The sequence below is a fragment of the Lepisosteus platostomus genome, chromosome 2 (genome assembly GCF_059453375.1).
Source record: "Lepisosteus platostomus isolate fLepPlt1 chromosome 2, fLepPlt1.hap1, whole genome shotgun sequence".
NCBI classification, from domain to species: Eukaryota; Metazoa; Chordata; class Actinopteri; order Semionotiformes; family Lepisosteidae; genus Lepisosteus; species Lepisosteus platostomus.
Genome location: NC_142612.1, coordinates 4,001,712 through 4,014,778, shown reverse-complemented (window position 1 = coordinate 4,014,778; position 13,067 = coordinate 4,001,712). Strand labels below are relative to the sequence as shown.

At 40.6% G+C, this 13,067-nt stretch overlaps 1 protein-coding gene across 6 annotated transcripts; it reads right to left on the bottom strand.

Annotated features, from left to right (window-relative positions):
• Nucleotides 1-172: 172 nt before the first annotated feature.
• LOC148675741 (transmembrane protein 272-like) lies at nt 173-11,141 on the bottom strand. Of its 6 annotated transcripts, none has more exons than XM_088646621.1 (5): nt 11,095-11,141; nt 5,739-5,822; nt 4,711-4,770; nt 4,483-4,565; nt 173-3,716 (listed from the first exon to the last, which is right to left on the bottom strand). In XM_088646621.1, exons 2-5 carry the CDS (start codon nt 5,794-5,796, stop codon nt 3,354-3,356), a joined length of 564 nt encoding a protein of 187 aa, XP_088502747.1. In that variant the 5' UTR covers nt 5,797-5,822; nt 11,095-11,141; the 3' UTR covers nt 173-3,353. The 6 variants fall into 6 exon arrangements, with proteins under 6 accessions (XP_088502747.1, XP_088502737.1, XP_088502742.1 ...); XM_088646611.1 differs by lacking the exon at nt 11,095-11,141 and adding an exon at nt 9,552-10,459; XM_088646616.1 differs by lacking the exon at nt 11,095-11,141 and adding an exon at nt 7,236-7,423.
• Between the last annotated feature and the right edge of the window lie 1,926 nt (nt 11,142-13,067).

The following is a 13,067-nucleotide window of genomic DNA, read 5'->3' as shown; positions in this document are numbered from 1 at the left end:
GACGGGAAGACCGGCGTTGCGGAAGCCGGCGCGCTTGGGATGAAACAATGTAACCTCCGCTGTTCAAAAACATTCCGGATCGATCCGCAATACAGTGGAAACGAGGACGCTTCCCTTAGGGAGATGGGTGTTATGTCACCTTTTATGCACGCGGAAAAAAAACCCAGTAACATCGTTTTGTTATTGATTTAATCACTGCACTTGCTCGTCATTATGTACAAAAAAAATGCAATGGTTTGAGAAGAGACCCACAGTCGGAACAGTTTTAAAATACACATAAGCGCGTACACCTCAAAACCTTTTCAAATTGGGAGAATACGAAAGCTGTGCGTACTTTATAATTACCTCACTTAACGTTTTTTTTTGTAAGCAGCGACTTGATGATATTTGTCATCTTGCACGTATTTGTATCTGTTATTGTTGTTGCAATAAAAAACAACTTTACAAGTAAGAGCCAGGACGTTTGGATGGTGTCCTTTCGAGGTACTGAAGTGCTGGAAGGCTATTAGTACGATGGATCAAAAAGAAACATGAAAATGAATAGTTTAAGCCTGTTGAGCAATCAATTGACTTAAAAAAAGTAGATTATTAGCACTGGCAGTAGATGCTGTTTTGAGGGTAAACAACTAAGCTCTGACCATGTTATAGTGAAATAATTTATTTTGCGTCAGTCTTAAGTATTGCAGACAATACACACCTCTACAAGAATGCTCGACATGCTGAAGGAAGAGGATTTAAAACAAGTCAAATTTGTTATTGCATGCCATTACAAAATGTACCATTAAAAAAGAAATAAGTTACAAATGGAGAAGAATTATTGGAAGAGTGCAGACAAATAAATCAGGAAGAAACAAAAATATTGACCATCCTTTACAGTATAAAACCTATAACGCTCGATATTCTCATAGCTCACATACTGTTTACGGTATATTATTTTGGGCTGTCAAACCCTTCCACGCAGGGTTTGTGTGAGTGTGAAGCTACCCAGCCATCTTGTTGAAGTCATTACCTCTCAGGAGACAGCTGGGTGAGATCTTCATGCCACCTACAGTAGCTACTAAAATCCAACTGATCTAGATGGGCCACATCAATTGCTAACTTTCAGATGCTCTTATCTTCTTAAAACGCTGGTTAAACCATTTGTGAAAAGTTTAAAAAAAAACCTTCGGATGTTTTCTTTTGCACATAAGCACTGCAATGTGGATTATATGAGTACCCATAAAGAATGATTAACAGATTTGCATTAAACACCAGCATCCACTAAAATTACAACATTCAATTGTAGTTAAGCTGATGTTAAAAACTTTAAAAGCTCTGTAGCGGTTGATTGGCACTAAAGTCATTATTCGTGTTCTTGAATGAATACATTGCAGTGTATTCCTCACTAGGAATGTTTTGATTATTGTACTTAAAGTTCAGACAGGCTTTCTGCCTCTCCCTACTTACAACACAGAGCAGACAGGTGAAAAAAAACTGCCATTTTAACTAAGATGACAATTTTCATTAAAAGCCCCATGCAGTTTTCACCTACTTTATATACCAAAGTAATACAACAGCAGAGCAAAAACACCACTAATAATAAAAAAAACTACTTTTGATCTGACCCTTCTCATGGGCATTGCTGCTGAAATATATTTACACAAGAGTGTAATCTCTTTCATCTTAATGCACACTCCTGAATGCAGAATTTCTCATTACAAGAGATGAGAAAAAAAGCCAGACCAAGTTACATTTCAAGTGCGATTAAAAACATCAATGCAATCTACCCCGCATAAAAAAAACAAGACTTGTTAAATCAATACATGAAATGCTATAGAATCACACAGCTTTTCTATTAAAAATTAAAGCAGCATTTTTCACATTTCAAGGCCACTTCTACAAGCAAATGTCTCACACAAGACCTTCAACACATTAACAAGCAATTTCCATTCCAATATACAGTATAAACCACTAGGTCTGTTGTGCCCCCCCAAAAGTATTGGGACAACAAAGTCAAAACTTATTTTTTAATATAAGCTGTCACTTCCTGTTATTTTTTATTTACAAAAGCAATTTTCGTTTGTGATTGTGAGACTGACATGTGAATCGATCCCTCCATTTTCTAACTGCTTCTTCCAATTAAGGGTCGCTGGGGAGCCAGAGCCTGTCTCATCAAGCAAGAAGTGCATTAACAGGGCACCCCAGATCCGACACCAGTCCATCGCAGGGCACACACAGACACTCACACCAGCGCTCATTATCCAAGAAGGAACCAGTATGTTTTTGAACCGTGGGTGAAGCACCTGGAGGAAGCCCACACCAACACAGGGAGAACATGCAGACTCCACACAGACAGCACCCCAGGTCCAGAACTGAACCCAGGGCCCCAGCACTGCGAGGCAGGAATGCTGACCACGTGCTGTCCAGTACTGTGTATATTGATTGGGTAATTCACACTCAAAGTGGCTGTAGCAAAGCTTAGCTATATTGATTACCTTGCTTATTGAAGTACCTTGCTGTCCCAGTATTTTTGGAAGGCATTGTAATGCTGTGCTGCTGTTACTAAAATCTGATTGTAATAGGGGCAAACACCCTGATAAACTAGCCAAACTGCTCACGGCTTTGGAAGGAATGTTAATTAACATGAGTCCTCACATGCTATATAATATCAATGGTGAGAAAACAACAAAACCCATTTTACACATAGCACTGTAAGGGTTAATTTGTCAGAATGGGATGGGATCTGTGTCAGTTATATTGTCACATAAGATTATTACATAATACCCTTTTTGTATAAAATGTAGAACAGCACTTCATGTGACAAATGACATCCTTTCTTTATATCATGCATATTTAAAGGACTTTCACTCTGCTGAAAATATGAATCCTTGTCAAGGTGTTTAAATATTAACGTGACAAATACGAAAGGTGGAGTAGAGAAACCCTCTGACCGAGAATTGATACTCGACTTTTCTCACTGAAACAGCTTTCAACCTGCAAATAAGGGCTGTCAAAGACATGGCAAATACTGTAAAACATTCAATAAGCTCCACTTTCTCATTCTGCAAAGCATCCAAGTCAAAGACCTGATGGCAGAATGGAAATGTACAGAGGGAATTACTCAGTATTAACACCATGATTAGTGGTATTAACCACCATGACTTTCCATTGTCCTCCGTCCGCTAAGGTGCGGAAATCAATTGCGTGCCGATACAGCGTGCTTCACTGGGAATAAAGCCCTGGCCCTTAACAGCTGTATGTGTGTTCTGGTTTCACATTGCTGGAGAGTGGAAACGACTCCTCAGCGCCTCCCCCTGTTTGCAAACACAGAGACGTGCACCGGCAGGGCTTGACCTCTCCAGCCGACCAGAGCCTCAGTCGTCCTCCGCCCGGGCACCGCGCCGGGAGAGGACGTGCAGGCAGGCCGTGCAGAGCAGCAGCAGAGCCAGCACCGTGTAACTGAGGCCCAGGACGCAGACCGCGAAGACATACAGGGACTTCTCGCAGTAGTCGCTGGGGCGATGGAACGGTGGAATGAAGTTGGGCAGGTAGACGGAGAAGACCCAGTAGTTTCCCAGGATGAACCAGATGAAGAGGAACAGACTGAGGACGATGTGGAGGTAGTACTTGTGCGCGTTCAGCCGCCAGGGGTACTCGTCGTCGTCGTCGTCGTCGATGACCACGGACTTGGAAAGAAGCGACCTCATCTTCGTGATGTCATACAGCAGGAGCGTCACCTGTGAGCGGGCAAGCAGAGCGACACGCCATCTTAGTAGCTGCAACCAGCGGCCTCTCGCACTCTGGAGTGTCTCGCGGTCCTCTCTAAAAGAGGATTCCCAAAACAGCCACGCTGACATCGCTGCCGAAGCTGAATGAGAGGGTGGCATTTCACAGTGGGACAAACAAACTGATCCTAAAACTTTTCAGAAATCAGGGACAGGGCAAAAAAAGAATTCTAGTGATAATGCAAACAGGCTTTTGACAGCATAAGAGAGCACAACGCAGAATGTGTGCCATTAACCTTAAGCCCATTGAAACAGGCAGAAATAGTCAGTTCTCTAGTCACTGCTCTTAATCTTATTCAATATGATGGCTGAATAACGAAACTCAGGCCAAATTAAATTGATAGAATTGAATTACACAAAACATAGCTTAGGTTGATGGATCAAAATAAAACCTCTATTACATAACACTGTATTAGGGATCTTTTCCTTACTCTTTATTTACAAAGAATCCCCCAGTATGCTGAGAATTGCAAGTTCTTCCAGTGTTTTTCAGTGCTTTTTAAGTGGCAAAAGAAAATCCCCACTCATGTTCACATATACCACCTATTTTTGAAACCAATAGGATATCTCTCCCAGAAAGGTAAAAAAAAACTCAATTGATTCGATTTCTGAATTTAAGCCCTATTGAATCTTCCAAGAATGAAAGCAGGCCATGTGTGTATACGGTGATATCTTTGAAATCTCAGATTAAGATACCTAAAAAACTTGAACAAATCACCTTTAAACTGCCAACAACTCCTCCGACTAGCAAATACAGAGGTATCATGGGCTGAACAGGACAGTCCTCCAAATTCTTTATTCCTGGAAACAAAATAAAAACCAAACAGTTCCATAAACATTATGCCCTCAGAACCAAACCATATCATCCTACAGTACTATAATGAGGCTGGGTGGAAATTGTTTTTTACTTTAAGCAATGTTGGTATGGAGGGAGTCCTTCTCTTACCTACTAAAGCCATGGTGAGAGGCACAGCCAGAAACGCCAGCAGTCCAAAAATAAAGCATGCTGGAAAAAACAAGGATTGAATAATCAATCAGGTTCTTATTTTGGATTTAGCATCGGGGAATTCTTAAAAAATCGAAGAACAAGTTCCCAGTACATGGTGATCTGTGCTGTGGCTGATCCTTCTGCCTAGAGAAGCTCAGAACAGCACCTGGACTGGGTCAGACTTCTTCAAGGAGATTCTTTATGGCCCCACTCCCCTCCCCCAGCATTCCTTTTCCACCTGGACTGGTATTAACGAATCACACTTTGAATTGCTTCATGAGCCAGTACCAGCACACCATTGACTCATGACACTCATTTCACATCCTGAGACTCCGACTCCTCCCAGCACACATAATGGGCCTGTACAGTGGCCAGAGAGCTTTTCGACCTCCGTTCCTCTATTGAGGCTCTAGGGAGCTGTAGTTGAGAGCAGTCCGCAGGAAATCATCATTAAGAGCACTGAGTGCAGTTCTGGTGCAGGGCTGCAGTGTGTTCAAGCTTTCATTCATACTTTGTTCTGGATAACTCGTTATGATGAGCTAAATTGGACGAATTAAAAAATATCTACCAGCTCTTCAGGTACTAGTGCAATAAAGAGGTGTAACACAACCACACATACAGTGTCCCTCTACGGTCCAATCTGGATTAAAAGTTTCAGAATACATCAAGGACAGCAAGCTATGTTATTTTAGTGCTACCAGCACTCACAGCAACCATTGAATTTACAGAGGGGTCAATTACAACTTGTTTATGTTTCTTTTTCTGACATTTCTTTCTCTCCCACATCTTCCAAATGATAATTGATAAGTCAGATAGATTTTCTGGCCTATGCATGTACTAATCAGCAATAAAAAAATAATGAAATGTGCTAAAGGCGGTGGAGTGCATTTTGGAAAATGTCAAACAGGAGCTCGGTGGGTAAGTGCCGGCTGAGGACGAGCTCTCTCATGAGATTAAAAAAGTCACGCGCCTGGGAGAGGACTCACCGTTACTGGCAATCCGGGAAATGCACCTGTGACAGGCTTTCTCCAGTCCAGCAGTCATCCTGGAAGCTAATCTGATGTTCTCTGCTATAAAAGATAAAACAACAGTTTCATTTCGGTTAATCAGATTGGCCACAGAACAGAGAACTCTTAATAAATGGATTAAGATTCCATATCCCTCAAAAGTCTTAAGTGGAAAGAATACAAGTTCTTAGTATTCTGGGAAACGATGTGGATTGAAAACGGGCTAATTCAAAGAAAGCTCTCACATGGAAGCAAACAATCCTTAGTCTACAGTTGGGATGTTCAGGTACTGCAGCTGCTGGTGTGACCGGTGAGCTGGAACATCCTGACTCTTGGAGGACCACTGCAGTGTCTGTTATTACATGTGAACCTTCAGTTCCTGAATTGCTCTAATTACTCTATTGAAGTGGAAAATATTAGGTTTTTGGAAATGGGCTTTCAGTAGTTAATAATTTGTGCCAAACAGTACCTGTACTTTTCCATTCATGGTTATTTTACAAGTTAGGCTTTCTTCTTTATGACCTGTCCTGGACATGCTGTTGCAGTCTTCTCATATTGTGCCTTTCCCCTAAGTTATCATTGCCTTTTTCTCTTGAGTTTGCATATTTCTGGATCTTGGGTTGCTTTTCACAACCACATCCTTGAAAGCTGCTGTCTGAACCTCCTAGATTAACCATTCTCTGACCCTGCTTGTAGAGAGAAAAGTACATGTTCTGAAAAAGCACCTGTAACAGATAGCTGAGCTGTAATCGCTACAGGTAGAGCCTGAGGGGTGAAAAACAGTATCTCTCTTATTCTCCCTGAGCTGCGGAAAGCTGTAAGCTGTTTACTAAAGCTTCCTGAGTGGCGATTTCCCCATAACATTCATTAATTATACAAGATGTATATCTCCCTGTAGGCATCAAACAACTTTACACTGTATCTAGAACCAGGCATTGCTTCCATCACAATCTATTTTTTTAAGTTGGTAAAGACTAACATACTTATTTCCCATGTCAATAGGCATCAGCTCATAAATACAGAGATCCAAAAAGGGGGTAGTTTCAGAACTTGCATACTCCTTATGATGACCAAGAACGTGCTTATGAAAAGACTGAGCTAGAATGTCAGCTTTTTTGCTATGTAAAGGCAACACTTTTAATCCATAGAGATGGCTTGTTGCAGAGGACAGCATGTTTTTTTTGGAGAGAAGTATATGTACAGCATATGACTAGTACAGTTCTGTAAATGAGACCTGGAAGCTGGTGAGACACCACGAGGATCCTGTAGCTCTTGAAACTGGAGCTTAATGACCACACTGAGAATTAGTTAAGAGGAACAGTAGAACTTAATTAAGCACTTGAAAAGGAATGAGTACCACAAACCTCCTATCAAAAGTTAAGCTAAAATACCTGATCCAAAACTCCCTGGTGCATCCAGGTTATTTACAGGTACATGCCAACATCCCCAAAAACTCCAGCGATCAAAGTCACTTACATGACGCATCTTCAACTTTTCCACTGTTTCCAAACTTACATCAACAGATCCTCACCATCACGTACTGTACTCTATCAATGCAGTGAGACACCGTACTATACTTTGCAAATGTTGCTGAGCAGTTTCCTTGGCCCTCACACGCTTTGCAAGCAGAGTAGAGAGTGAGGTTACCAGTGATCACAGAGCTGATCATACCTGCTTTAACACCTGGGAAATTACCAATGTCAAAGCCGAACTGCGCAACGCCTGTGAACTGGAAAGATCGGCAAAATCAGAAATATGCAAACTTGAAGATGTGCTACAGTGACAAGCACGTCTACAATGATGACATACAAATAAGAAGCAGTGTGGTGGTGACAAGGAAATTGAAAACAGGGCATTGCATTGTGTGCAGCTCCAACATGCGAGCCAAAAAATGTGGTTCTGCAAACCAGTTTAAAAAAAGGAACTACCCCAGTGTACTCCTGATTTCCATATCCCATGGAATCCCTATTCCCCGTGAGTTCTCACTTGCATTAAAATACACATTTGATTATTTTCAGTGACAGCAATTTGCCCCTGCTGTGTATTTTTAAGTTTATATGGCACACATTTAATGAATGGGAATGGCAATGGCGTGATTGATGGTGATAAGAATCAATTGCAATGCACAAACACACAGGAAAAAAACTGCATTATGCACCATGTGTAAGCTGCTGGCTGTCAACATATGAGAGCAAAGTTAGACCTAATCTAGAAACCACTAGTTGCCCTCCCGGAGGATATAGGAGAACCAGATAATTTTTATCATTGAAAGGATCATAATAACAGGGTGTCCATCAAAGGTGACAATTTTGCATTTCATATGCAAATGTCTTACAATGAAGAGCTTGTGTGAGCACTCTCAGGCACTCATCTGATAAGCTGCAAAAGAACTAAATGCACTATTACCAAAACATCACAGACTGGGAGTAAAGCATGTACTGCCCTCATATAACTGAGGGTGTTTGTCTCTTTCTATAGAATAATGTAGATATAATGGATTTGGAGTCCTGTTACTTGATTTAAAAAGTCTCAGTTATTTTCTTGAAAACAAATTACAGTACATGCAATGTCTCAGAAACGTTGGCACCTCTTTGCCAAAGTCAATCCATTTTTTACTGTTGAATTTTTTTAGTAGTACAGTATTTAATATTGACTGACTAGCAAACAAGGCACCAATGCATACCTGGAGCAAGAATGGATTAGGTTACCCTGCTCTCCTATTTTCATGATGGAATTAATCACATCAAGAAAGAAACGATCAGCAGACTCATATTTATTTGTGGGTGTATCAAAGGTGCAGTAGAAGATTTGTAAGGTTTTCAAGCCAATACCAGAATAGTGGTCATACGTATATGTATAAGTATATGGACCTTCATTTAATTAAATACACTGTCATTTCAATTTGCCCCAGAGATGATAACTGTTCCTCTTTTCATAATATATACATTAAATACCGCGGCACTGACTTCAGAAGGTCCGAAATAAATACCATATTAATATTTACTGGGCTTTATGAAATCATGTTCCACGACCTGTCCAAATCAATCGTAGGTGAGAAACACCGGGTCAATCTGATAGGTCTTGAGGAAGCCTTCCACCCTCGTTGGTTATTGTTTGTTTGGTTGTTTTAATGAGACCAATGATTAGTTCATTCATTAGACTTAATGAGTCAAAACCGCCATTTGCACAATGGATTAACTGGCTGGTCATACGTGCATCTCACTGGAGATATGAGATCCTATGAAACAGCGCTGGACACAGCCCGGGTCCCTGTACTCTGGACGCTCTTCCCGATTCACCAGGCAAACCTGCACCTACTGTACTGTATGCGCTGGAAAACGCTGCGAGATAACAAGTCTGTTCCCAGCCGACTTCTGACTGAACCCCCTCACAGCAAACATACACTTTCTACCGCAGGCATCGCGTTGCGTTGAACGGCTGAATAACTTGAACCTGCATGCACAGAACTTGACATACTGTATAACACATTCTTTATATCATTCTCAACAGTTCCTAGATATACAGGTTCAGCTTTTGAGGGAAGTCGTCTTGAAACGAAATAAAATAGCAAAGTGTGAAATGGCCGAACTGTGCTTAACATTACATTTTACATCTGTATTAGTCTTACGGCAACCGACAATAAGTCTTCATGAAAGATGAAGTATAACCAGTGAACATCGACCCAAAGGCTTATATCAGGCGAGATGTGTCGGTTAATATCATCAAGTAGCGCTTTACTTGTAGAAGGAAAAATGCTAAGTCTCTTAAAAGAATGAAGTAGTGAAAACCAACCTTGCAGAGGATTTGTAGCAAAGATTATTCACTGAAGGCAATCACTTGGAAATACTGAGCGATGTGAAGTGCAGCATTTATCAAAGACTCGACGGATTAAACGATGCCAGAATAGTTCCTTTGCTCGACCTGCCACCTTCATGCGTAGTTTTGCCTTCATTTATTCAGAGGTGAACGCAGCCGCTGGATATCCTCTGTGCTGCAGCTTGACCAGACGCATCTCAGTGCTCCACTGCGCGAACTGAGGCGACTGGGAGTCGTCCTGCGGATTCGAGGCTTCAAGACAGTTTCCCACGTTGGTATCGACATGGGATACTCGCCCTTCAGGCACGTTAAACATCGTGTGACATTTGTTAAAGATATTCTTGTCTTTGACAAATGCCTCTAGCAAATTACTTATTTTAGACTTAATATTGCTTTTCCACGAATGAACACGTATGAGAAAGAAATCTGTCGCATTTCTTTTTTTATGTTTGCGTTTGGTTTTAGGGGTGCAAAGGAAAAAAAACGTTATCCTCGCAGTGTATAAAAGAACTGATCATGAAAATGATAGCGATTTGTGGGGGTAAATCTGGGACCTCTAAACTGTACTACCGTTTAGACTGAAATCAAATTTTCGATATCTGCAGATTTCGTGCGAATAGAAATATTTTAGTAACGGTTTAATCGTAAGTCACTACAATTACGAATATAACTTACGGCTACAAGTTTCTACATATACAGTAACTGGGACATACTGTATCTATAAAAACATAAAGATGATCGTAAAGGTTGTACGAAGATGTCGTGCACTGTTTCAGCAGAGTTTTAATATTCACTTGCAACTCTGACAATGGAAATCGACAAAACCTGTCCTAATGTTAAAGGGAAACAATAGAATAGTGTAGCGTTTCTTTTCATGGAATATTCTCTGATGTGCTAATACCAAACTGTTTAAACTCCCAGTTTTGAGAGCAGATCATTTGTATTTCAATCAAGTGCGCCCACACTATGAATAGATTATGTAATTTTTTTTGTCTTTCTAACATTCAGTTAAGATCCGAGTTCATGAATAAGTGGAGTCTTTTGCCTTTAATGAATGAGCAGAAAGATGGGACCCTCTGTTGTAAAACCTGATACAGCGGGTTAAGCAGAGCGACTGCAACAGAAACCTGTCAGCACTGTGTGTCGGATGTATCCAGTCTTGAAGGAAAGACCTCAGGAAGGACCCAAACCCAGAATTTTAACGTACAATCAAGCTGGAGACTGCAATTCCAATTTTATGGGAAAAAAACACACGCGCTATTAGGCTATTAATTATACTTCATGCGTTGCTTTTCATCATATCCTTTCCTGAACTGAACACTATCTTGGGGTCAAAGATAGGGGTCGTCGTACTGTACACCTTACTACAGTACACCTCTAGCTTCTGGCGCTCCGCAAAACTGCAGTAAAAACAAAACAAAATGATACAAATACATATCAGTCATCATATCATTTTCGACAGCCGCTTGTCCATTTCTGGGTCACGGTGGCCTGGGAAATATACCCGGAGGAAACCCACCTTAATACGGGAAGAACGTCTCATGCTCATGCTTTCATCCATAGCAGGAGAATGTGAAAGAAAATACAAGCTTTCCGATGTTCTTATCTTCCTGTACAAAAATAGGCTGGCCGCATGAACAGGCACTTGAATGACAGTAGTTAAACGTCCCTTTATGAATTACAGCATTCATTGTAGAAAGAGATGTTAAAACAAATGAGGTCTGTTTCGCTTTTCTCTTACAGTAAATACAGTTTCATTGAGAACACTGAGAAGTTGAAAAAAGTATATTAAGAAGGTAAAGAGCTGAGATTTTGACTACACATTGAAATGCAGTTTCCTAAATAAATAAGAGATAAATATTCCTAAATAAAAATATTTTTTGGGAACAACACGTTTTTCCCCTCTTCATATAAATCTAGATAATAGAGGTCCCATGTAGGATACCTCCTCTGCAATCTTTAAAAATCAGATCTTTATAAAGCTTTAGTGCTATTCTCACCTTCCCAGAGCAACAAACAACATCCTCTGAAAATCACATGGAGAATTAGGATCAGTATAAAAATAAAGTTATTACAAAATTGCACAGAGAAAAGTGTTCACCAGGGAAAGCAACTACCTGCTCGTTAGTGGTTCTTTAGTGACTATTACAGAGACAAGCAATCCACAGCACTGCTTGGGAATGCATGAAGCTTCAAATACCATCCTGGGATTCTTTTAAATTATTTTAAAATCTAAGCTCGTTATTTAGAGGCTCAGTTAAGTGTTATCACGACCAATTCAGAACAATTTACTTCATGATCATACTTATTTTGAAACAGAAAATGCATAGATCCAGTATAACTTACTTGCAGTAGCTGTTGCATGCACAGCCAAGTCTGAACTAACGAAAAAGTCAGAAATAAGAAAATAAGAAATAAGACGTAAGGTTGTGTAAAACAGTCAAAGAGTGAGCAGTGTTGACAGGTTTTGAGTTTGGAGAAGAAATTCCTGGATGAGGACTGCTCCATTTTCCAAGTGTGTTCTTCTTAATCACTGGAATGTAAACGTACACATTCAGTAATAAATATATATACAGAACCTTACCACAACATCATCTCTCAAACCTACTGCACTTTAACCTGTTTACAAACGAACGTTGTACTGTGTGCAGAGTGAGGACCTGAATCGTTGACTGAGAGTTGAGGGTGGAGTGGTGGCTCTGTGGCTCAGGATCTGCGCCTGTGGCTGGAAGGTTGCCGGTTCAAATCCTGCGGCCGGCAGAGGTATCTTACTCTGTTGGGCCCCTGAGCAAGGCCCTTCACCCCAGCTGCTCCAGGGGTGCTGTATAAATGGCTGACCCTGCGCTCTGACCCCAAGCTTCTCTCCCTGTCTGTGTGTCCCATGGAGAGCAAGCTGGGGTATGTGCAAAGACAAATTCCTAATATATATATAATACATTTATCATATAATATATAATAAAGTGATCTTAGATCTCTGCACACAGTCAAATCTCTTGCTCTTGTCTATATTAAGCAGTGCATTGCATAACAAAGCACACAGCAAGAAACCTCATTAACGTGATATGGAAATTAGAACTGACTAGAGGCTATGATGCCGTACCACACTGGTATTTTATGCACACACATAATTATAAGCTTGCTTCTTCCACACTTAATCAAAATGTCTACTTGAATATTAATAAGAACCAATTGAGAAGCACAGCACAAGGATGACCACCAATCAATGGTTCTTTACTCTGCTGCACAAGTGTTCTTGCACCTGCTGTAGAAAAGACTGAGACTCATGTTTAAAAGCCTCTGGATGTACAGCTCCCTCCAGATTTTTTCAGATTGATACCCCTGATGAAAAAGCAACAAAAAACATAAAATATCAGATTGAGTTATATACTGGTTTCACATGCTACAGTACGTGGAATTGCACCTCAAACATCAAAAAATGATTTGTTGTAATTGCGATAGTGCACAGCCCAAAGTCAAATTTGACAAAAAACT